Source organism: Protopterus annectens, chromosome 15.part0 (genome assembly GCF_019279795.1).
Source record: "Protopterus annectens isolate FY-2018-M chromosome 15.part0, PAN1.0, whole genome shotgun sequence".
Lineage (NCBI taxonomy): Eukaryota > Metazoa > Chordata > Ceratodontiformes > Protopteridae > Protopterus > Protopterus annectens.
Genome location: NC_056749.1, coordinates 252153001 through 252179310, shown reverse-complemented (window position 1 = coordinate 252179310; position 26310 = coordinate 252153001). Strand labels below are relative to the sequence as shown.

Here is a 26310-nt window from a genome sequence, read left to right as displayed (position 1 = left end):
CCTTATGTAAATTAATGTATCTTATTAGGCTTGCCCTTTTACATGGATTATTCAATCCATTAATGTTTAAAGAAATTCCTTTTAAAGATGTCATTTGGCATTTTTAAAACTTAAGAATCTTATGATCAAAATAACAAGATAAGTAATGTTACATCTCCTCCTTTAGGTGTACCTTTAAATATAGCTGTATTTATTAAATCTCTTATGGGATTTTGTATAGGATTCAATTTTGTTTGTAGTGACAATGAGTGTACAAAATATATTGTGGATGTCAAAACTATATACATATAACAATGAACAAGTGAAAATAATGTAAGGATTAAACCTTGCATCCCGCCTGGAGTTGAAAACTCCAACTTAGAGCAGTATTTACTACTCAAGTTAACCCCCTACCCTAAGCAGCAGTACCTCAGCTACCACCTTATCAATTTAATACTAGTTATATTTAACTGAGGTTAACAGTTTTCAATTCAATTATCTATCAAGACAAAACTACACATTTGGTAAAACAGCATCATATAAACTAAAATAAACTTTTTTTTTTTTTCCTTTTTTTTTTTAAAAACTGTTCATACTATTATATAAATCTATGTAATATATAACACTTGAATTCTAATAGCATTCAAATAATCTTAATGTTAGAAATCAAGAGGAGAGAAAATTATGTTCTAACATTCATTTAAATCAAAAACTTTGGCTAATATGATTCAGACATTACATGCATTAAGATGCATCTATTTTCTGTCATGTGAATTCTATCAACAGCTTCCAAAAAATCTTGAATTGTTTGTATATGAGCATTTACTTAAACTCATTATTGTCAATAGAGTAAAATATTGTATTCATAAAAATTATTATAAATCATATTGCATAGTTATGCAGATTCTCAGAAACACCTGCGTTATTACCTAAAAAAAAAAAAAAAGCCATCACACACATAAACACAGACACACACACATACATACACACACATACATACACACACATACATACATACACACACATACATACACACACATACACATATATACATAGATACACACACACACACACACACACACACACACACACACATATATATATATATCTGATCTCACTGAGTTGTGTGTTAGTAGAGCACTATCCTACTTGCTGTCCCTAGAATAAATCTGTCTGCTTTATACAAGATAATGCACAGCAAACACATATTAGTAACTAGATTTTACAATCATGCTAACCTACTGCTTTAAAATATATCACATGACATTTCTTCCAGAATAGAGTTATAAGATTATTTATGCTTGCCAATCAGATGAATTAAATGAGTTATAGTAAGGTATATGTTTGGGACACAAGTTTTTAACACAGATTATTATGCTACTGTTAAGTAGATTTTCAAAAACATTTAAATAAATGTTTCATTTTCTCTGCCTTCTAAAATAAGATATTTACTTGCTACAAGAAACTACATCATCCAAACTCATCATAACTGACATATTTTATGAATAGAGTATTTTTCCTGAATCTGTGGTGTGTCAGTGTGATAACCTTGTCAATGTTTATACTAACTGCTTTCAGTTTCTCTGTGAAAATTCTGTGAGTGAAGCTTCTGAGGAAACTCATGGACACTATGCATGAGACAGCCCACATCCCAGATTGTCTCCCTTAACATTTTGGCGGAAACTTATTAAAACTTGTGGCAAACATTCATTTTGTCAATAGAGTAAAATATTGTATTCATAGAAATTATTATAAATCATATTGGATAGTTATGCAGATTCTCAGAAAAAAAAGCCATCACACTCACACACACACACACACACACACACACACACACACACACACACACACACACACACATATATATATATATATATATCTGATCTCACTGAGTTGTGTGTTAGTAGAGCACTATCCTACTTGCTGTCCCTAGAATAAAACTGTCTGCTTTATACAAAATAATGCACAGCAAACACATATTGGTAACCAGATTTTACAATCATGCTAACCTACTGCTTTAAAATATATCACATGACATTTCTTCCAGAATAGAGTTATAAGATTATTTATGTTTGTCAATCAGATGAATTAAATGAGTTATAGTAAAGTATATGTTTGGAACACAAATTTTTAACACAGATTATTATGCTGCTGTTAAGTAGATTTTCAAAAACATTTAAATAAATGTTTCATTTTTATGCCTTCTAAAATAAGACATTTACTTACTACAAGAAACTACATCATTTAAACTCATTATAACTGACATATTTTATGAACAGAGTATTTTTCCTGAATCTGTGGTGTGTCAGTGTGATAACCTTGTCAATGTTTATTCTAACTGCTTTCAGTTTCTCTGTGAGAATTCTGTGATTTGAAGATTCTGAGGTAACTCAAGGACATTGTGCATAAGACAGCCCACATCCCAGATTGTCTCTCTTAACATTTTGGCGGAAACTTATTAAAAACTAGTGACAAACATTCATTTAGCAGTGTAAATGCATCTAAACATGACAGAACCTCCACAATGTATTCCACAGATCATCACAGCCTCCATGCAAGTGAAATTAAACTCAAAATTACCAACAAGCAATAAAACTCAGCATTCTTCTCCCAACTCAATTTTCATACAAATCCTATTATTTACTGTGCCCACACAGTCTAAAGCATTTCTATATATTAATAAAGAAAAGAAAAAGAGAGTAGAAAATAAAAGGGAGTGAGGCAGAAATAAAAAAATGTAAGAGAAAGCTGTAAGAAGTATATACAATGGAATGTTACTTACTGTTTATATTAATAGAGTTAAAAATAAAACATATTATTTACTCTTATTCAGTTCTGATTATTATTAGTTAAAGCATGACAGATTATTTACAAACAAGCATAAGCAGTATAATCAAGAAAGTATAATTAGAAATAGCATTTGAAGAACTTATAAACTTTTACAAGAAATAAATATGTTATTATTCTATTAATGATATTTTCATTACTGTTCTCTCCCTGCCCTCCCCCACCCTTTATCCACTACATAATCTAAATAGAATGTCATTGTTTAAACAAAGAAAATAATAAAAGAAGAAGGAAAAAAAAGGTAAAGATAAAAAAATGTATCAAATTACTAACCTTACTTTTTCAGAAAGAAAACAAATCGAGTCACAGCCTGCCATTAAATCCTCAGGCATTTTGACTGGTTATGAAACAAAACATTTCTTTGCACATAGAGAATAACTTTGATTAAATCTTTTCCAAAATATTTGTGGCTTTCTGGAAATGCAGGAACTATATTCAAAAGATTAATAATGAACTAAAATGATGAGAGAGAAAAAACATATAACAAATCATTTGTTTTTAGTCTCTTCTTCTTCTCTGAAGTCTTCCAGGAAGCTTCAGTTGCCAATCTCTTTAATGAAGAACTAGCCCATTCCATTTCTTCTATTTTATCCAAAATCCTTTTTCTTTGACAAACAGTAAAGCAGAGTCTAAATCATCAAGACCTTAGGACCATCAGGAAGGAAGATTTTAAGCTTGGCAGGAAACAGAAGGTATGTTTTAAACTGTGCTTTTTTAAGCTCCCTTATTAGTGGCAGAAAAACTTTTCTTTTAGCAATTACCATGGAAGAATAGTCATTGTCAAAATGCACAGTTGTCTCATTAAACTTAACAGGAGCTTTAGCCCAAGCAGATTTAAGAACCATCTCTTTATCAAAAGATGATAGAAATCTAACTATAACTGATCTAGGATAGTTTTTGTTAGAGTTAGTATTAGCTATAGATCTATGTGCTCTTTCGATACCAAAAGAGAATGCTTCTGGTAAATCTAAAGTTTTAGGGAGCCATGTTGTTAAAAAAGAAGTAATATTGTTACCCTCAATATTTTCTGGCAGTCCAAAAATCCTAATGTTATTGTGCCTAGATCTATTTTCTAGGTCATCCAGCTTTGTTTGTAAATGTGTATTTTGTTTCAGCAGAAACTCAATGTTGATTTCCTGTTCTTGTATTTTATTTTCCATGTCATTCACAGCTTCTTCTATGCCTGTCATCTGGATCTTCTGTTGTTGCAGGTCCATATGTAACAAGTCTATTTGTTTTGTAGTTTTTTCTATGAAAGTGTCTATTTTAGTATCCATTTTATCCATCTTAGCAGTAAGTTGCTGGACTATAATTATCAGAGACTGAAGTTCTTTCTTGATGCTGGAGTCTTGAGAATTTGTCTTACTGGAACTCATTTCAGACTGATAAACTGACAGGAAAATTTCCAAAGTAATTTCTGACAGGAATATTATTAAGATTTCCTTTCTTTTTTAGATATAGTTCAAGAACTATATAAAACAAACATATTTAGAAAGAAAATTACTTCAAGAATTAATTTTTAAGTAATTAATTCCTGTCAATGTAATGAAATTGGTGGAGCTGAAGAAATCTGCTGCTATCCTGTGTTCATCCTTGGCCACGCCTCCAACGGGCATGTTTCTTGAGTGTAAAGAACACTGTAAAATGTGAACTTCAAGATTGTTGCAACATTGCCATCTGCTGTAAGGAAAACCAAGCCAAGTATTTCAAATGTGTCTTTTTAAGCTGAAAATATCTTATTAATGTTTTACAAGTCAGATTCAGTGCGGCTGGATGAAGATTTCATGCCCATTGTTTTAAGGCTAAAGTTTATGACTAGAATTTAGATGTGGAAGGTGCTTTATTAATATAGTTTCTGCTAGCATATACATGTGAAATGTATTGTTGTAAGTTTCTGAGGAGGTGTTAGATTGCTAAATATGCAGTTTGTGGCCTGAGAACTCAGACCAGGTGTTAAGATGATGCAATATGAATACTGGGAAAACCTAAGTGTTAAAAATGAAGTAATGTTTGGAGGGCCTTAGAGACATGTTTGTAAGTGATGTTTAAATACTATTTCTCACAAGAGACTGAAAAGCATTTTAATCTTGATATCCAACTTACCAACACTCTGCTTATGCTTACACGTAAGTTTAGTACTGTGATTTCTTGTAGGAATAGTTAAAGCTAGTAAAGATTAATTAAGTATTTTTCTTTGAAATCAGACCTGTCCTACTGCATTATTTTAAGTTTCTGTGTGATCTCTGAACTCTTAAATATCTCTGTGGTATAGTAGTTTTGTCTTGTGTTTTAATTATTTATTATTAAATATTTTTAAAACCTTCTACCTGTGGCTGATTTGTGTAGAGATAAGCTCTAGAGTACATTGCATATTTATAGAGGTTATTGTAACAGTCCACTTTAAAGTAAGCCTTGACTGTTAGTCATACTACCATTGGATAATAATATTGCACAGTAATAATTGGATACCCTTTTAAGGGCCTTTTAGTAGCTGATATTATTAACTGGGTGGTGGCAGTAATTACTACTGTATAGTCTGGGTAAAGGGGCACAGTTGGAGAATCTGTGTCAGCCTTTCCCAGGAGTGTCTGTGAAGTTGTATAAATACTTTTCTCAAAGTGTGTGTGTGTTGTGTCAGCTATTTGGCAGTGACACGAAGCACTGGTTGGACAGAGAGGGTACTGGAGGTTTTAGCTTGCCCAGTTAGGCTGAGACCTGGACCCTATAGCTGTGCCAGTGGGGAGTCTTATTGGGGGCCTGGTGAGCAAGGGAGAACCAGCCCCAGACTCACTGTGATCTGTGTGTGCACTTAAGGGAAATTGTACTTTACTGTGTGTATTAGTTATCACTTCCTCATCTAGGAGATGACCTCCATGGTGTTAGTGGTGAGGATTGAGGCTCCTTGATTGCTGGGCCAGTGCACGGTCATCACAGGTGTTTGGCAGTGGTGGGATCCACTTCAAATATTAGCTGGCTTGTAGTGGTGTGGGTAGTGCGAATTCCTGTAGCTTATGTACAGTGATCTCTAAAAGTGTTTTGTACTCTAAAACATCCACACAGTATATACTCAGAGTTCAGATCACAATTGTTTTATTTCTTTTGTTAGTTTTGTGTTAGTCAGGGTGAGCGGGCAGCATGTCAGCAGAAGAGTATGGAAAGCTGACAAGGAGCCAGCTGGTGGAGATGTGCCAGGCTAGGGGACTGGTGCATGGAAACTGATTGCGGCCTTGGTTACAGCTGCATCAGAGAACAGCAGCCTGGAAAACAATCAGACTGACAGTGGAGAAACAATATCCTCGGAGAATGGACAGCTCAACCTTTCTGCAGTGGACTTAAAAATCCATCTGGAGCTAAAGAGGCTTGAGTTGGAGGCCAGGTGTATGGAACTAGAAGCAGCCAAGAAAATGAGGAGTCTACAAGCTGAGGAAAATGAATGGCAGAGGAGGCATGAGATGGAAATGCTGACTCTTTTCCAGAGTCATGGAGGTAATGGGGAAGGGTGTAACCAAACCCCAGATGCACAAAAGGTCAGTAAATTTCTTCCACAGTTTAAAGAGGGGGATAATTTTGATAGCTTCATTCATATGTTTGAGCGGGTATGTAAACAGTATGAAGTTGACCAAAGGCTCTGGGTACAGTTCCTGACCCCTTACTCCATGGTAAAGCTGTAACTTCTTTAGCAAAAATGCATGACACTGACTGTTTTGATTATACTGCTGTAAAAATACATTTATTAGAATGTTTTAAGTTAAACACCTGAAATGTATAGGAAAAAGTTGTGTGAGCATAGACGCAAGGCAGATGAAAATGTATGTGAATATGTAGCTGAACTGAGCACTTATTTTTATAGCTGAGTGAGTGGATTTCAGGTCACCACTTTTGAAGGGCTGGCAGACATTTTGGTGACAGAACAAGCCCTTAGCACGTTGCCTGAAGACATGAGAATCTGGTTAGCTGATAGACAATGTGCTACTTCAGAGGAGTTGGGGAAGAAGAGAGACCTATACCTAGCAAGCAGGGCAGCCCTGCACAGGAAAGGAACCCCCAGTACTGCTCATGGGACTTAAGGAATCCATGGTGGGCAGCACAGACTGTCCCAACAGAATCCGCCAGTAGTAGGGGAAGCCACTAGTCCAGGTACACGTCTAGGACCTAGGGTGAAATGTTTTGAATGCAGCCAGTGGGGCCATGTGGCATACAGGTGTCCACAGAGTCAAGGTGGGGAACCAAAGGTGAGGGAGCTAGTAAGTGGGAAAGACTAAATGCCAACAGTGGGTTGTCTTGAGACAACAGGGGTATGGAGCTACCATCCTGCAGATGTCCTGAGAGGGAAGGATTTGCATTAGGCAGTACTATGTACTTATCCAGTTACATGCAGTAAGGCTAGGAGACAAGCATGTGGGTCTGGTAGCCTGGGGGAGGCCCAGACAGACTGCATACTTACAGCCAGGACTGCTGAGGTGGTTACTTCAGGGAGTAAGCTACACTGTAGCAGTGAGACTGAATGTGAGCCACAGCTGCTTGTCGGTACTGATGTTCCCTTGGACAGGGTAACTGCAAAGGTAGAGGTGAGTAGTAGTACCCAGGCTGACAGTGAGGCACCGCTGTCAGAGGATGACAGACTTCCTGTGGAAGGGGAGCTGGGAAGGTTACAAGGAGAGACTTGAGACAAGCTAAGCTCTCAGACCCTACATTGCAAGGCCTGAGGTAGGTAGCTAGGGAGGCACCTGATTCTCAAGGGAAGGGGGAGTCTGTATACTGGAACAAAGGGTTACTGTACAGAGAGTGGACCCCTGAGGGAGGGCTAGAAGGTGAGAGAGTACAGCAGTTGGTAGTGCCTAAATTTTACCATCTGGTGCTTCTAGCCATAGCCCATGATATTCCCTTTGCAGGTCATATGGGCATAAAGCGTACAAAGAGGCGTATTATGCAAAACTTCTATTGACCTGGAATTTCCAGAGATGTAACAGGGTACTGCAGGACCTGTGAGCAGTGCCAAAAGGTAGGCAAGGCAGGAGACAAGGTGAGAGCTCCTTTGATGCCTTTGCCTGTGATTGAAGAGCCATTTCAAAGGGTAGCTATGGATATTGTGGGACCTCTGAGTCCCCCAAGTTCCACAGGGAAAAAGTATATCCTAGTGATTGCAGATTATGCTACACGATACCCTGAGGCAGTGGCTTTGTCCTCCATTGAGGTTGAGGTGGTGGCAAATGCTTTGCTAGAGAATTTCAGCAGGGTAGGTTTCCCAAAGAAAATACTGTCTGACAGAGGTGCCAATTTTATGTCAGACCTGCTGGCTTGTCTGTGGAGGTCCTGTGGGGTGAAGCACATGAAGACCACTCCCTACCATTGCCAGACTAATGGTCTTGTTGAGAAGTTAAACTCTACAATCAAGTACATGCTACAGGCATTTTCAGATCAGTTTAAGAGGGATTGGGACAAATATTTGCCCCATCTGTTGTTTGCTTACAGAGAGGTTCCCCAGGAATCCACAGGTTTTTCACCCTTTGAGTTGCTGTATGGACATAGGGTGAGGGGACCTCTAGATTAAATTTAGATGAGTGGGAAGGTGAGTCTCACAAGGAGTCTGTTGTGGCATATGTCCTGAATCTCAGGAAAGGCTCAGGGACCTCATGGGCCTGGCCCAGGAGAACCTGGTAGAATCCCAACAATAGAAAAAGGTGTGGTATGACAGGAATGCTCGAGCTAGAGAGTATGCTGTAGGGCAGCAGGTAATGGTTCTCATTCCTGTCAGACACAAGTTGCAGGCAGCTTGGGAGGGACCCTACAAGGTGGTAAGAAAGATAAGTGATGTTAACTACATGGTGGAAGTGCTAGGCAGATGGCAGGGGCACAAATTGTACCATGTAAACATGATGAAACTATACCATGATAGGGAGGCCCTTGTGCTGAGCATTTGCAGTGGATTGCAGGAGGAGTCTGAGAGAGATCTTGTGACTGATCTCCTCAGTAAGGCTCGGGCTGACACCTCGGTGGAAGGGGTAGCAATGTCCCAGCAGCTATCTCCTACCCATGTTCGAGAAATCTGGGCAGTGTTGCAGGAGTTTGGGGCAAGTTCACTGGGAAACCAGGGAGCACCCACCTGGTGCAGCATCAGGTGGCTACAAGACCCCAAAGGCCTATCAGGCAGGCCCCTTATAGGATGCCTGAGAGAGTCAAACAGACTCTGAGGGAAGAGGTACAGGAGATGTTGGAACTAGGGATGATTCAAGAGTCCAACAGTCCCTGGGCCTCACCAGTGGTACTGGTGCCAAAGAAAGATGGCAGCACTAAGTTCTGTGTGGATTACAGGAAATTAAAAAGTCACACAGAGTCAGATGCTTACTCCATGCCTAGGACAGATGAGGCCCTAGTGCAGCTGGGTGGGGCTAAGTATCTTACAACCATTGATCTTACCAAGGGTTACTGGCAGGTGCCCTTGACTCCAAGTGCTAGAGAGAAGTCAGCCTTTGTGACTACGTTTGGCTTGTATGAGTTCACAATTTATGACTAGAATTTAGATGTGGAAGTTGCTTTATTGATATGGTTTCTGCTAGCATATACATATGAAATGTCTTGTATTGTTGTAAGTTTCTGAGGAGGTGTTAGATTGCTAAATAATGCAGTTTGTAGCCTGAGAACTCAGACCAGTTGTTAAAATGATCCAATATGAATAGTGGGAAAACCTAAGTGTCAAAAATGATGTCATTTTGTGAGGGCCTTAGAGACATGTTTGTTAGTAATGTTTAAATACTATTTCTCACACTTACCAGCACTCTGCTTATGCTCACATGTAAGTTTAGCACTGTGTTTTCTTGTAGGAATGCTTACTCCATGCCTAGGACACATGAGGCCCTAGAGCAGCTGGGTGGGGCTAAGTATCTTACAACCATTGATCTTACCAAGGGTTACTGGCAGGTGCCCTTGACTCCAAGTGCTAGAGAGAAGTCAGCCTTTGTGACTGCGTTTGGCTTGTATGAGTTCACAAAGATGCCCTTTGGGATGAAGAATGCTCCAGCGACTTTCCAGAGGCTGGTAGATCATATCTTAGCAGGAGCAGGATGGTTTGCACTTGCTTACATGGATGATATTGCTATTTACAGCCATTCCTGGCAAGAGCACCTTCAGCATGTCAGGGATGTGCTGGATAGACTACAGAGGGCAGGGTTGACTATTAAGCCAAACAAATGTCAGGTGGGTATTTCAGAGGTCTCCTACCTAGGACATTGAATGGGGAGTGGTAAGATAAGGCCAGAACCTGCCAAAGTAGAAGCTATTCAGGCATGGCCTGCACCTGTTACCAAAAAGCAGGTGAGGGCATTCTTAGGGACAGCAGGGTACTACAGAAAGTTCATTCCCAATTATAGTACCATAGCTGCTCCCCTCACAGATCTGAAAAGGAAGAACAGGCCAAATAAGGTAGTGTGGACCCCAGCATGTGAGCAGTCATTTCAGAAGCTTAAGGAACTTTGCTAGGACCCCCTGTGTTAGCCAGTCCAGACTACAGCAAAGAATTTGTTGTGCAGGTGGATGCATCAAACTATGTGGTGGGGGTTGTACTTAACCAGATTTCTTCAGAGGGAGAAGAGCACCCAGTGGTTTATCTCAGTCGTAGGCTCTAACCCAGGGAGGAATGCTATGCAGCAGTAGAAAAGGAATGTCTAGCCATAGTGTGGGCACTATAAAAACTTCAGCTGTATCTGTATGGAAGAAAATTCACTGTGATGACAGATCACAGCCCACTAACATGGTTAAACAGAGCCAGTCAGCAAAATGCCAAGTTGCTAAGATGGAGTCTGGGCTTGCAAGCATATATGTCAGTGCAGCACCACAGTGGGAGTAGCAATGCCAATGCAGATGGGCTCTCAAGACAGGGAATGGGATGAGGTACACCCAGAGAGACCTGACACTCTCAAGCGATGTTTCTCAAGGGGCACTTGAAAAATTTGCTTGAGTTCCGGGGGGGGGGGGGTGTGATGATTGGGGAGAGATGGGCGAAGGCTGCCATCCTAGTTTAATAGAATTTGATATATAATTCTGGCATTTGTAAATAAATGTAAAATACAGGCATGTTTCTTGAGTGTAAAGAACACTGTAAAATGTGAACTTCAAGATTGTTGCAACATTGCCATCTGCTGTAAGGAAAACCAAGCCAAGTATTTCAAATGTGTCTTTTTAAGCTGAAAATATCTTATTAATGTTTTACAAGTCAGTTCCAATGTGGCTGGATGAAGATTTCATGCCCATTGTTTTAAGGCTAAAGTTTATGACTAGAATTTAGGTGTGGAAGTTGCTTTATTGATATGGTTTCTGCTAGCATATACATATGAAATGTCTTGTATTGTTGTAAGTTTCTGAGGAGGTGTTAGATTGCTAAATAATGCAGTTTGTAGCCTGAGAACTCAGACCAGTTGTTAAAATGATCCAATATGAATAGTGGGAAAACCTAAGTGTCAAAAATGATGTAATTTTGTGAGGGCCTTAGAGACATGTTTGTTAGTAATGTTTAAATACTATTTCTCACACTTACCAGCACTCTGCTTATGCTCACATGTAAGTTTAGCACTGTGTTTTCTTGTAGGAATAGTTAAAGCTAGTAAAGATTAATTAGGTATTTTTCTTTGAAATCAGACCTGTCCTACTGTATTATTTTAAGTTTCTGTGTGATCTTTGAACTCTTAGATATTTCTGTGGTATAGTAGTTTTGTCTTGTGTTTTAATTATTTATTATTAAATATTTTTAAAACCTTCTACCTGTGGCTGATTTGTGTAGAGATAAGCTCTAGAGTACATTGCATATTTATAGAGGTTATTGTAACAGGCAACTCTAAAGTAAACCTTGACTGTTAGTCATACTACCATTGGATAATAATATTGCACAGTAATAACTGGACACCCTTTTAAGGGCCTTTTAGTAGCTGATGTTAACTGGGTGGTGGCAGTAATTATTATCGTATAGTCTGGGTAAAGAGGCACAGTTGGAGAATCTGTGTCAGCCTTTCCCAGAAGTGTCTGTGAAGTTGTATAAATACTTATCTCAAAGAGTGTGTGTGTGTTGTGTGAGCTACTTAGCAGGGACACGAAGCACTGGTTGGACAAAGAGTGTACTGGAGGTTTTAGCTTGCCCAGTCAGGCTGAGACCTGGACCCTATGGCTGTGCCAGTGGGGAGTCTTATTGGGGAGCTGGTGAGCAAAGGAGCAACCAGCCCCAGACTAACTGTGATTTCTGTGTGCACTTAAGGGAAATTGTACTATACTGTGTGTATTAGTTAACCTTTCCTCTTCTAGGAGACAACCTCCCTGGTGTTAGTGGTGAGGACTGAGGCTCCTCGATTGCTGGGCCAGGGCACAGTCATCACAATATACTTATTCGATTTGTTAACAATAGAAATAATAGCTATTCTTCTCTATTTTGCTGACAGATGGAATGTGTAGAAAACTTCATCATTATCTTTCCTAATTCTTTTCACTTCGTGAGCATCATATCGTGGGTACTATTACTTTCAATACAAACTTGTTTTGTTAAGCCAGTGTTGTACTCTGGATTGATAAACTCCTAATAATAAGCAGGTGTGTGTGGATTTGAGATGCTGGAAATGATGAGTGTAAATGTTACACTCTCCAGTGAGAAGGTCCTGTTGTATTACCTGGCTTTGCCAATCTTCTTCATGTATTTTTGGCTAAGCAGGATATGCGACTTACTTCATCAGAGCATATTAGGTTGGCATATTGGACTTGTACCCTCATTTCATTCTTTGGGTCAGCTTAGAGGTTCAGCTGTATTGGTTAGGGTGGGATTGAGAGGGATGCAGATGTTCTGAAAGTATCAGGGTGTATTATACCTTTTGCACTGATTTATGTACACTCATGGCCAACTATAGCTAGTCTGTAACTACCTAAACACCCCTTTGAAAGGGTATGTACTTCGATGGATGATTACCATTATTTGACATGACATTTTAGATGTTCAACCAGTTTTAAATTGCAGACCTTCTGCACTCCTGAGATGGGTTTAATAACCTGACAAGAGTGATTAGCATATGAGATGTGGATTTATGCATTATACTCCCAGGTATGGTAGAACTACTTAGAAAACATTCAAATTACCTTTACAATCACCAGCACATATTCTACTGTCATCAATTTAGTATTACAATACATTTTAGGAAAATGAATAGTTTATGCAAGTTTAAATAGCAGACTCATATTCCACTCTGTTTTTCTGGGGTGTATATTATCAGTATTTCCTTTGTCCCTTACCAGGCAGGCAGTGCCTCAGATGTCGAAGCCATTAACTTGAGTCTCCTGGCTACAGTCAAGGCTTTATCTCTCTCTATGCCATGGAGTGGGCTATTTGCCCCTTAAACACAGATTTCAAGCTATTTATGTTGGTTTGTGCACAGAGCCTCTGCCCATTACTCCAGAGTAATTAATCTAGATAAGTCCAGGTAGGTATGTTAAGTGAAATGTTTTTAAGGGATTACACTCGATGGCATGTGTAAGGATGACCATCAATCCATGGGTAATTCTTGCCTTTATCCAGTAAATGCTTTTGACTCGGCTTACTGGTCTTATTTGTTTGATGTCTGTAGCTTATAGGATGCTAGAGGCACTATTTGAAGGCTCTAAAGCCACTGTGGATGTAAGACTTCATATATCTAAATCATTTCTGACAGGAATGAGGCAAGGATGTCCCCTGGCTATTAAGTCTTTGGCTATATCCTTAAAAACCTCCTTATGAAAGCTTCACTTAACTAATCATCTAGTAGAAACATCTGAATAGGTTGCCCTTTTTGCCAGTAACCTCATTCTCCTTCTCAGGGAACCATTAATTTCTATAAAAGAAGAGTCATTGGGAGATTACAAAGTTAGTTCCCCCAAACTAGTTTTTCTCCATAACAGCATCTTACCTCCTTTAGATTTTTATGTGGGGTGTTCTTAAATGGAAATCAATATTTTGGGAGCCTTTTTGGTCCTTCTTGCTAGAGACATTTTTATCATGTGAAATCTTAATAGAAATTTAGTCCAATCCACTGCCAGAGCAATTTTTACTAACTGGCAAAGTTGGGTTCTTTCACTAAAATACATTTTGTTAAATCCATTTTGTATGCAAAGGTACATTATATTTTTTCAAGTCCTCCCACTCTTGTTACCCAAGTAAAATCATACAGATGTGGGATAGAGAAGTCTTAGCTTTTATTTGGGATGCATGCAAACCAAAATCAATGTAAGGCTTGTACTATAATAGAAAAAAGATCAAAAGTCTTCACATCCCTAGTTTCTTCAGTTTCATTCAAGTGGAAGTTGGACAATTGGATGGGAAACAGAAAATTCATCCCTGGTTTGGCACCTATGTCTCTAATGGACACAGGTTTTGGCACCTATGTCTCTAATGGACACAGGTAACCTGTAAATGGTTCATCTCCCAGGCACCTGCTTGTAAATGTTTAATCTCCCAAGCCCCTGCTTATACTTATCAAGGGTACCAGAACTTGTTAGAGAACTGGGGTGCATGGCTAGGCTTAAAAAGGCCCTTGTGGTCATTAGCCTAGTAAACACCTATGACCTTATGAACCTTAGATAACTCTCAAGCTACTGTACTGGAGCTTGCTCCAAGCTTGAGGCTTTTGAAGTTAACAACTCAATGGAGACCATTACAAGTAATCTCCTTCTTGAAGGAACTTCTTCTCTCTTTTAGTTTTCATAGTTTACCCCCTTCCCCCAAAACAAAACTTATTGCATAGAGCTCTACAGGGGTTCTGTTAAAATGTAGACAATCTAGTTTGTATATCACAAGATGATAAAGACATATATAATACTGTGAGAGGCATGCTGTTGCATGCAGACTCAGACATGATAGATCTCATTTTTAACCTTTCCTTTAGGTGACCCTTAGAATTCTAATTCTTGGGCTGAAACATTCTGTCAGAAGAGGGCTTACCATGACTTCTTCAGAGTACACATTGGACGTGTCTAGTGTTGTAAGAAAGTCCTTCTATACTGAGACTATTAATGCAGATTTTATTATATTGATGAGTATGCTATGTATTCACTGAAACTGCATTATAAAATGTATTGTAAATATTGATTGCAGTAAATATGATACCTGGGAGCTTTTTCAACCCAGCTGAAAAAGGGCATCTGTGCCCAGTTTACCTTCCTGGTAAACAAATATCATTAAATGAATAAATAAATAAACATTGCGCAACTTATAAAGAAGGGGATTGTGTCTAGATCTAGGGATGTTATTGTCTCCCTTTATTCAGCACGTATTAGTCAGTCATTGAATATAATGCACTGTCTGTCATGTGTCTGTCCAAGCACATGTAACAACTGGAATGCAAACAGAGAGTTACCTTAGTAAAAAGATACAAGGCCTAAAAAATATGCCCTACATGGACTGACTAAAAGCCCTGTCACTATACTCGGTATCGTACGGGCTGCTGAGAGGTGACCTGTGTCTGGCATACAAGGTATCCTCCATCCTATTACTGATGGATTTACTGCACATCAGCAAGTCAGATGTTATCAGAAATACTTGGTCTAGTGATCTAAAACTTTTCTGCTACATCAAGAGAATGCTTTGGAGGGACAGGTATATCCTGCAGAGGATACCAGTGCTGTGGAATAGACTTCCCCTCCATATAAAACAAAGTTCATCCCTGTCCATTTTCAAGTGCAACTTAGATCTATGGAAACAGAAAATTTACCTCAGGACTGCCCTCTGTACTACTAATTGACAAAGGCATCTCCTAAATTCTTTATCCCAAGCATGGGTCCCCTCAGATTACATATGGTATAATCCCAGTTATTCTCATTAAGGGTAATATATAATTATTGACAATGGGATAGGTAAGGCCAATCTATAATCAAATGGGATAGGTTATTTCAAACACAAAAAGGAAAACTGCCTCGGCCTAAAATGTCCCACAAGTGCAGTTAGCCTAGCACTTTACCTTTGAAATTGTCTTTTAACTGCTATGCAGCTTCGTGAGGCTTTTGAGTAGGCATTCTTGAACAGTTCAGTAGTTGGTAGTGTTCTTAATTTAGCTCATTTTATTTTATGGTTCTTTAATCTCTCTCCGTTTTTCTCCCCACTGTATGATGGAATGTTGAATCTGATATTCCCATGTCTTTGTTCCTAAACTACACTTCCTTCCTTTCTGCAACCTGGAAGTTTTGTTATTTTATGATAACACTGTTTACTTTGTCTGCAGCTCTCAAGGTTGTGACCTAAAAATAGTCATTGTACTGTCTGGAATGTTTTACCACGTCTGCAACTACTAAGAAATACGAGGTGATGTAAAAACTCAGTCTACAGTTTTCCGTTACTTGCAACACCATCAAGCCTTTCCCCATGTCATTGTGTTTTACTAGTATACTTGTTACACAGTATGCTGCATAGGGCTTCATAATCCATTTGCATTTTAGTTCAGTAAGTTGTCAGCAAAAAAGAATGTCAGGTATTAGTGGCTTTATTTTGCATAAACCGTGTAATAAACCTTGACAAAAATGTTTTGTGTTACACTATGCCTCTTTCAGATTCCCAAAGCAGAGTGTGTCTGAAACCAAAGAGCACAAATGATCCTCTTAGCACATACATCAATGCAAACTATATCAGGGTAAGTCTTTTACACTCTTTGAAGGAGAATGTAATGATTATTTGTATTAATGCGTCATTATTGCTCTACATACTAAATAATTAACTGTGTACCGTATGTCATGTTCCCAAACATGCAAGTAATCTGAAAATGAATTGTTTATAAACAGTTTATTATCAAACTTTATTATAAGACTTTAGTCTGACCCTTCTCTCACCTTCTAGATTACAAATCTAAGCTTCCATATATAGCGACATACTGGTTGTATGTCACAAGTTAGGTTTTCAAATTCCACAAGTGAGCAAGTGCCAGCAACTTGCATCAGATTTGAAAACTGCTACACACCACCCACCATGCAGGAGGATTTGTTCTCTCCAATGACATTAATAGCATTTAACATTGCTGCTACAGATAAAGGAATTTCCATTGGACACAGAGCATCTTCAAACATAAAGGTGGCCACAATAGTGATTATCAAAACTATTCATTATTGTCTTACATAATAAATGAAATGTACTTTTAGATTTTGCTAAATTGTACAGTTCACTATGGTCACTTTGAAGAATGTCTTCATGCTTATGAACTTTAGTTTCATATATTCATATTTTACAGTCAGGCAATATGAAAGAAGACAGCAAGTTCATGCCTCTAAGTTGTCACATATTATAAGGTTTGCAGTTCAGCTATAAGATTGTTTGGAAAGGTTTTAGTAGAACCAACCAATTAGAGTCCTACTTACTTCAGTTCAGAGGTTATGTGGGCAAAAGCTCCTTGTGATCATGTCTTGCCAGAGTTGTTACCAATTAAAACTAGGACTCCATAATCTTCCATTCATTATTTTTTAGAAACAGCATCACATTCCGCCTTCCACACATTAATTCTGTACTTTCCTTCACTTGTGAACGCATTCAAATAAGAATGCTTCAGAGACTCTTTCATTAATGTGGCTATCATTTCTTAGATTTACATAAAACTGTTTTACAAACAAAAGAAAGAATGTTTGGTTGAAAGCCTGAGATGTTATAAATATATAAATGCCTGTATATCTGTTTTTATGTTGCTCTTAATTTTTTGCATTTTTGGAATCTGTGCTTTACTGTTGTATCATGTTTCCTCCTGTGACTATACTTTATGCACCAGTAATGCTGTATTTACTGTATTATTCTGCAATTGTTCACAATTTAAAAACATACATCAAAAAGGCGTATTAATTATCTACAGATGTCATCACTGATAGTATAACACTGTCCTGGTTAAAATTAAGATCCTGAACATTTCTACTGCACACAACCACATATCTAAACAACAAAAAAGAAAGAAAACAGTACAAGCATTTGATTTTATTCTGTGATGCATTCCTTTTCTGTTGGGGAAACACGATAATGTGGTAAAGCCTTGGCATCTTACAGTTAAGCCCAAAGTTAAGATAACTAGGACTGAATGCGCTATAAAAGGCATGTGATAGTATCCAGTAGATTGAAATGGCATTCAACCATTTGATCACTCCTGTAATACCACTGAACAACGATAGCATTTTTAATTGTATCTGCCATCTTTGTTAATTTTTTTACTTGGGATCTTTAAGTATAACAGTATGGCAAGATTAGTAGAATTAGACATATTACATACTTTCATTTGTTATCAGACTTTGTCCACAGCTGCTGGAGAGTAGCTTAATGGAGTCCCAAAAACCTTGTATCTGTAAATTTGTTTGGGCATTCTTCTTCTTCGTTTTTTTTTTTTAATTTTTTTAATTAAGCCTAAGAAAATAGGTACACCTGTATTTTAACCCACAATGTACGCGTACAGATGACTGAGTCTCAGACATGCAGTTGCTGTAAGACATGGTTACAGCCACATATTCAGCATGTTCCCATAAACAGTAACATTATTCATTTCTTGATTTGGCCCAGAGTTTTATGAGAAATGTGACAATGTCTTGCCATAACAGTATAAACTGCAGCCCTTATTTAGCTAGAAGCACATTTTATCCCTTCCATTTTATGCTTTGCCTGTTCTCTGCATTCTTGAACTTCATTACTATTTTGACAATTCTTTTTCTTGAGGTGCGTGAATCAAATTACCTACTACCTTTTTCTTGAGAAATAATACCTTTTGAGCCTTCCAAAATATTCCCGCATTGCTTTGACCTATTTCTTACACAGATGATTTGCCCTCCCATAGACAATGAAATCCAAGTTCCGGTTCCACACAACTTCATCTGCTGCTCTTTAAGATTGTGTTTTTTCTCCCACACACCGAACAAGGACACTTTTATCTTCCTTTCCTTCCCATTGAACTGCTCATCTAAAACTATTCCCAAGCAGGAGTCATTTCCTTTTCTAGTGGAGTTTTATACCACTGTCATTCAAATTCCTCTTCCAGCATCCTTTTTGGTGTTACCCACTTTCTGTACCTATCTGTACTAGTCATTCAGTGCCACAAAAACATATAAATTGCAGGAAGTACTTTTCACTGTCAAGGTGCCTGTACCAGCTCTTCCAACTTTTTAACATTTTGAGTGGGTCAGAATTGGGGCCATGTTCTGTCTGGTGAAACAATCCTTTAAGCCAGTGCTTCACGGCTGTCCATTATTTTAAGAACCCTTTGTAAAATTTGATATTGTTGAGTAATAGCCTTACCTGTCTCCCATTTTAACCGGTTTATTCTACAGCTTTTAAGTTTATAAATTGGAACTTGCAGCTTCTAATGGCCAGTTTATTTTTATAGAGTATCTCTGAGCTGCAGACCTTTATGTAAGATAGCATATCAAAAGTTATGGTTTCTTATAACATGGAGGCATAACTCATTTGCATGACTTCCTTCATGGAACGAAAATGTGAGTTATGCCTGCTTGCTAAAAGTAATCGGTGACTTTCAGTTTACTAGCTCTAATCCTGCAACTCTTTCCCCAATCCTAAAACCCATCTTTAACCCTAGTACTCAGTTGTTAACCCCAATCCTAAGCCTTCCCTGACACTAAAATGTTATTTCCCTCTCACCCATTCATAAGCCATTATTAACAAACTGTTTTCTTTTAAGTAAGATACAATTTCTGCAAAATCATGGCTAACACCGGTCAGGGATTTGTAATGTTCACTCCTACCCTTGAGATGGGCTTGTAGATAAGGCAGTAGAAAACCAGAGCACTTTGGGAGACTGCCCGATGGTCATTGTTTAAGGGGGACTATGACCAGCTGAAAACATTTGGAATGGTGTAACTGCTGCTGCTGCTGCTTGCTTAGCTTATTCACAGCAAGTAATTATGTTTTTAGGTATTTCTTGATTCAGAGACACTTATGCACAAATACTGTACAGGTGAGCTAACACTGAGACTGAGCACTTCCTGCATAAGACTTGCTACTGCCTGTTATGATGACGATGAAACAACTGTGGAATTGAGGCTGTTAGGGAAGAGTAGACATAAAAGCAATACTTGTCAGCTGAGCCTTTCAGCCATTCTTGGATTTTTGTTTTCTAATCTGGAGGTGCATATGCTCACACAGAGACACACACAAACTACTTTCCACATTTTGCCCATGCTCCCATATTCTGAGAGGTACTATTCCAAATTATGGGGTCAGAAAGTTAAGAACGTTGTTTAACATTTTTCCCTAAAAAATGGTTTCACTCATTGACTAGGATACCAACATAGCTCTCAGCTATCCCTGGTTTTGCAGAATGTCCCTTTTGTTTTTCCTTCATACTTTTTTGCCCTGTACTTATTTTTTTTTTTCATTTCCGATAAAGCTGTGAGGATAACAGCCAGTCAGTAGTTATATGCATTACAGTTTATACTTCTTATTCTTTAGAAACTGGATGTTGGTGCAAAACCCGTTGTAGTGTTAATGTTTTAAATGAGTTAGAGTAATATTTAGAAACTGTGTCTGATTTTAGGCCTTTATCCCTACTTTATTTTTGACTTTATACTTTATTCTTGAGCAAAGAAGTTAAGAGCTGTCAGAGTTTAGTGCCTCTGTAAAATACATGCATACAGATATTTCAAGCATGGGCATTAATGCCCTTTTAGCCTGCCAATATACCAAAACAGTTGTTCCCATAGTAAGTGTCTAGGCTGTTCTTAAAAAGTATCTGAACTAGTTCTTGCTTTAATATAATTTCGTAGTCTGTTCCATGCATCAGCTGCTCTCTCAGAGAACCAGTTAGTATACTTCTCATTCCTATACAGTAAGTTGTCAGATAAAGAAAACATACTCGAATGGGTACTCATAAGTAGTCACCCCCAACTGTACACTGCTGGTACCCTCCCCGACAACCTAAGCGATCACCTTCTCACTTATATAGTTAAGCACAAAGCCATTAATCCCCAACAACCCTTACTCAGAAAAGTTAGAAACAAAGAAAACTTTGACCCTGCCAAATTCCAACAAGAACTTAACTCATGTAACTGGTCTATTCTAAAACATCTCCCCTTAGAGGAGGCCGTTGCACACTTTAATAACAAATTTGTTGAGATCCTAGATTTGCATGCACCTGCTCATTCAAAGAGAACACAAACAAAAGCTGTACCATGGCTTTCTAAAGAGCCTAGCCTCAAAGTTACCCATAGAAACAAATTATGGGCTTTATAGCATTCTACTAAAGACCCCCCAAGATCAAATTAAATATAGGCACTCTAGGAACAAAACCAAAAAATCCATTTTACAAGACAAAAAAACAATACTACTGCAGCTTACAGACAGTAAATCAAAAGAACCCTCGGAAGTTTTGGGCAGGATATATTCTACTTCATCCTGGACAAATGTCTACCCCCATCCCAGTTGCTACTATTGATACCCCCCCCCCGAGGATGTTTCAGATAGTTTTAATTGATTCTTTATTGAGACAATTCAAGCCCTAGCAAGCCAACTACCTCCTAGCTTCCCTGGTCTTGAAAGTACCACCCCTAAAACCTACTCTCATTCAGCTTCCAACCAGTAGCCACGTCACTTATCCGTACCTTGATCAAAAAATTAAAACCCACCACACTCTCTGCTGATCAACTCCCTGCCGAGTACCTTCAAATATCAGCTGATGCTATTGCCTACCTAGTATTAATACTATTTAATTGAACCATAACAGAAGCAAGAATTCCCACCATCTAGAAAATATCCTATGTAATTCGACTTCATAAAGGAGGCAGCTCTACTGAATTCTCCAATTATAGACCAATAGCCATACTCTCTCCACTTGCAAAGATTATGGAAAAATGTATTCATAGACAACTCATGCACTACCTAATCCAGAATCACCTCATGGCAGATACCCAACACAGCTTCCATTCACACCACAGCACTACTTCATCCCTACTAGCTTTCACCAACACTAGAAAAACTATAATCACAACAACAATCACATATCCTCCGCCCTCTTCTTGGATCTTTCCAAAGCATTCAACATGGTTGACCACCAACTTCTAATACACACCCTGTAAACATTCTGTCTAGATACTAAGGCCCTTCAGTGGTTTACATCCTACCTGAATGGGAGACAGCAGGCTGTTCTTTGGCAGAACAAACTCTCTAACCAACTACCCAACACCCTTGGAGTACCACAAGGCTCTGTACTAGGGCCCCTGCTGTTGTCTGTCTTCATTAACAACCAGTATACTGTCATCCCAAAAGTCAGCTGTATCCAATACACTGATGACTCCACCCTGATCTGCTCCGCTACATCTCCAACAGACTTATGGTCTGCTACCCAGTCCACCTTTAACACTATAGAAAACTGGCTTTCTGAACGTCGTTTGATACTAAATCCCAAAAAAAATAAAATGCTGTTATTCTCACCAACACAAAGGTCTCCTGCTTTTATCTTTACCATAAATGCAAATGATGGCACATTAATTTCCCCTGACCCTTCTACAAAACTACTAGGTGTCATTATAGATGATCTAAAATTCAACCTACATGTAAACCAATCGATCAAACCCATCAATAAAAAACTAGGGTCACTTTACAGAATAAAAACCTTCCTAACCTCTCCAGCTAAAATTGCCATAGCTCACTCTTACTGTCTCTCAACACTTCTGCACGCATCCCCTGTACTCTCTAATATAAACAAGAATGTACTTAAACTCTCAACCTGCTATAACCACATTGTCAGGTTTGCCACTGGGCTGCCTTTTAGGACACATCATTGCATCATTCTTAACCAGCTTGGGTGGCTTGAACTACCCAGTCTAATTCAGTATAACCAACTGATCATGGCTTATAAAATCCTTTATAATCCGGATAATACTCCTGCACTTAAAAATCTTATCACACCCTATCACAATCCGTGACTGCTTAGATCCTCTAATAGACTACTAACTCAGACAAGCAAAATTAACAATGCAGCTGGTGAGTCTCTCTTTGCAAGCTCTGTAGGCAGATCCTGGAACTCACTCCCAGCTGACATTACTTTGCTCTCCTCCCTAGGTCAATTTAAAACTAGACTCAAACAACATCTTGCACTAAACTGGCTATGTCATTGTATAAAGCCTGGCTAACTCTCTTCTAGATTGTACAAAATCTATTGATCAGCTACTGTTTAATTCACCCCTGACTTTCACCAGGGTTTAACTCTAACCTGGAGAACATGTTTATTATTGTTTGCTTATGTACTCTTTGTCAAAATTATAATTGTAACATGTTTTTATGTTTTTGTTTACCTTGGAGCTTTTCTCCCCAGGCCTCTGCTTAAAATGGACATGCATCCAATCGGGCTATCACAGTCAATAAATGCAAAATAAATAAATAAAATAAATAATTCCCTACCACTTTTTAATAACTTCAAACATTCCCAGAGGTAGTTATCTTTAAATGCCTAACTACCTGAATAAGGTATCCTCTTAAATATCTAGAGACACTTTATAAGTTCAGATGTTTTAGTAATTCATAATAACTTAAATTTTCATATCCATGGATGCCCTTGGTATATTTCTGCTGTACTCTTTCCAGTGTACTCATGCTTGTTTTCTTGTAAGTTTGTATACTTTTATTCCATACTCAAGTTTGGGTCTAACGTAAGTAAAAAACAATAACTTCATTTCTGATTTCATTGACTTTATAAATCTTTTTAAACAACTTATAGTTCTGTAACTATCATTAACCAACTGATCGATATGATTAGAAAAACTCAAAGCTGTATCTACCCATATATCCAGGTCATTAAATGAATCTACAATTTCAATCACTATGTGCTGTATTAAATATTCACTTTTCAGTTTATATCTGCCAAATATCATATACTTAGTTTTTGATGTATTTATCAGCATATTATTCTCCTGTGCCCAAATGTTCAGTTTAGTCAGGTTCTTTTGCAGACATGCCTTATCTGTAACATACATAATCAGTTTACACAATTTTAAGTTATCCGCTTACATAGTGTGAACACCACATATGAAAAAGATTAATCTGAAAGATAAAATCTAAACAAGTATGGGTCTAGGACAGAGCCCTGCGGGGCACTCTGCCTGTAATCTAAAATGTCAACTGTGCAATTGTTGTATTGTACTTGACATGTCCTATTTGTAAGTAAAGTAGCTATTCATCTTATCAAGAGTACAACAGTACCTAGTTGTTGTAATTTATTGATCAGTGTTTTATGTATGACTCTGTTAAATGCTGAAGTTAAATCTATATAAATTACATGGCAGCACAATTTTTCATTCATAGCTGTTATTGTATTGTTCTAGAACATCATGTTACAGGTGGTAACAGAGCTGCTTTCAACATGTGCATGTTGATAAATGGTGTCAAGTGCTGTGCTTCATAATGACCTCACTCTCCTTTCTATATGTGATTTGTAAAAAAATATGTCCTAAGAACTGTACAAGCTATGCTATATAAGAGGTCTCTACTAGCAGTCAGCGAGTCATTGCGGGTGAGATCATTTGTACAGATATGAATAAAAACAGATCCATGCTTCCATACATTAAGGCATTGCAAAACCCATCTCACTTGCTCTATTTATGATCCTGGCAAGTATAACATTATTCAATGTTCATTATCTTCTCTGAAAATTTAAATATCAATTCCTCTAATAACTGAATATCCAATTACAAGAATATATTTTCTGACCAGAACTAAAGAACCTTCAACTTCTAGTTCAGTATTGTTAGAAAGGAATGATCTTCATTACAATTATTCTTGTTAATACCACTGTTTTCATTGCTTATTAAATTTGCAAGCATACAGTTCTCATCCAGCTGGCCATGTACATCCACAGCTTGATCCATGTTGTCAAATATCTTTCTCTTCTTGTTTTCTTAACGTCAAATATTTCAATCCTTCCACATTTAATTTTGATTTCTTCACTTTCACCTGCCCCTTTTCTCTTTTTTCTTATAGAAAATTGTTATCATTCCTTGTAATCTCTGTGTTACATAACAAAGCAGTGTCTTTTTTAATATGTATTATCTTTGCTTTACGGGAATTTATCAGTTGTTTTTTCTTTCTTGTTATTTGTTGTGAACTTCTTACTTTCTTTTTATTTTCCTCCATATGCTAGGAATTTTAAGATTGCTGAATACTTGTATCCAGAATTCCAAAGTTGTCAGTGGTATTATCTTGCAAAAGGGGATGACTGATCTTTATGGACAATAGACTCTTCTTTTCCTAAATGTGTTCTATTTGCTCTTTGCCTAACATTATTTATCCCATTAGTCCAGCCATTAATATATGTAACCACAGTTCTACAAGCTGTGCCAATTACACAAATGCAATCATCATCAGTAAGTCTAGATTTACTCCTAATAATGGTAAATCATCCAACTTTTGATATAAGGAACAGAAATCAGCAGTGTTATCAGGTGTTACCTTTAAATATACATAGCATCTAGTACACTGTAGAAAATACTCATGCTTTAACAAATTATTAATGTCACACTCATTTAAGGAATCCATGTTCAGCGACAAATGAAAAATTCTAAGAGAAAAGAATAATCAAAATCAGTTGCCAAGAAATTCAAACAGAATTTAAATCAAACTTTTGTGAGAAAAACACGCAAACAATATATAACTAAATATTAACTTAAGTAAAGCTGTTGTTCTGACAGTTCAAGTTGTGAACGTCACACAAAAGCTGGAATTTCTTTAGGTCAGTAGCTTTTGCTTACTATCGCTCTCAGTTGCACTTCTTTTTAAAAGTAAATAAATCGCAACCCAAGACAGGACTGCTTAGATTACCTCTGGATTGTCCTTTCTGCAGTCTGCGTGAATTTATGGCTGACTAGACTCCTTGGGATGGCTAGAGTTTGCCTGTCTAAAACCTATCCATTTCTTCTTTCAAACAGTGAAAATTAAAGGTAAAACAAGAACAATTTGAAGTAAACCTCCTTGCCTGTAAGCTATCCCTTTATTTTTATAAACAGTAAAAGCCACGGTAAAAAATACATTATAAAGTCATATTAAAACTTCTTTTACCAGGCAGCTGCACAGTCAATCACAAATCAAGATAGGATTGTTTAGATATGCTCTAGATCTCAAATATGGTACAATGATAGAAATGATTATGCTATGATAAACCTTAAATGACTGAGTGTTCTGAAACCTTGTTAATGAATTATTAGCAACTCCCAAAGTAAATTTCAGTATTTAATTCCACACAGTGCTTTCTTGAAAATATTTTTGCAAGAGAAAGGGGATTTTAGATATCTGCTTAAAATGCAATGTTTGCACTTAAATTGTATGTATTGGAAGCATAAGTGGACTGACACATAGTTGTTTATTAATTTATGTATTTATTTCTTTATTAATTAATGAGGGTACAGCAATGCCAAAGCAAAATACGGGTATTTTTCAGACTCAGCCCAAAAGCACTGTTTGGTTAAGTGGCTTAATCAGTATCACACAATAGACAAGTTGAGGCTTAAGGAATCAAACTCAAAACTATAGGAAGC

At 37.6% G+C, this 26310-nt stretch overlaps 1 protein-coding gene across 2 annotated transcripts in view; it reads left to right on the top strand.

Annotated features, from left to right (window-relative positions):
• PTPRR (protein tyrosine phosphatase receptor type R) overlaps nt 1-26310 on the top strand; it is a 1539596-nt gene that overhangs the window by 1041502 nt on the left and 471784 nt on the right. For both annotated transcript variants that reach the window (XM_044057006.1, XM_044057007.1), the window contains exon 8: nt 16369-16448. In XM_044057006.1, the coding sequence (XP_043912941.1) occupies nt 16369-16448 (80 nt within the window). The remainder of the gene's footprint in view (nt 1-16368; nt 16449-26310) is intronic.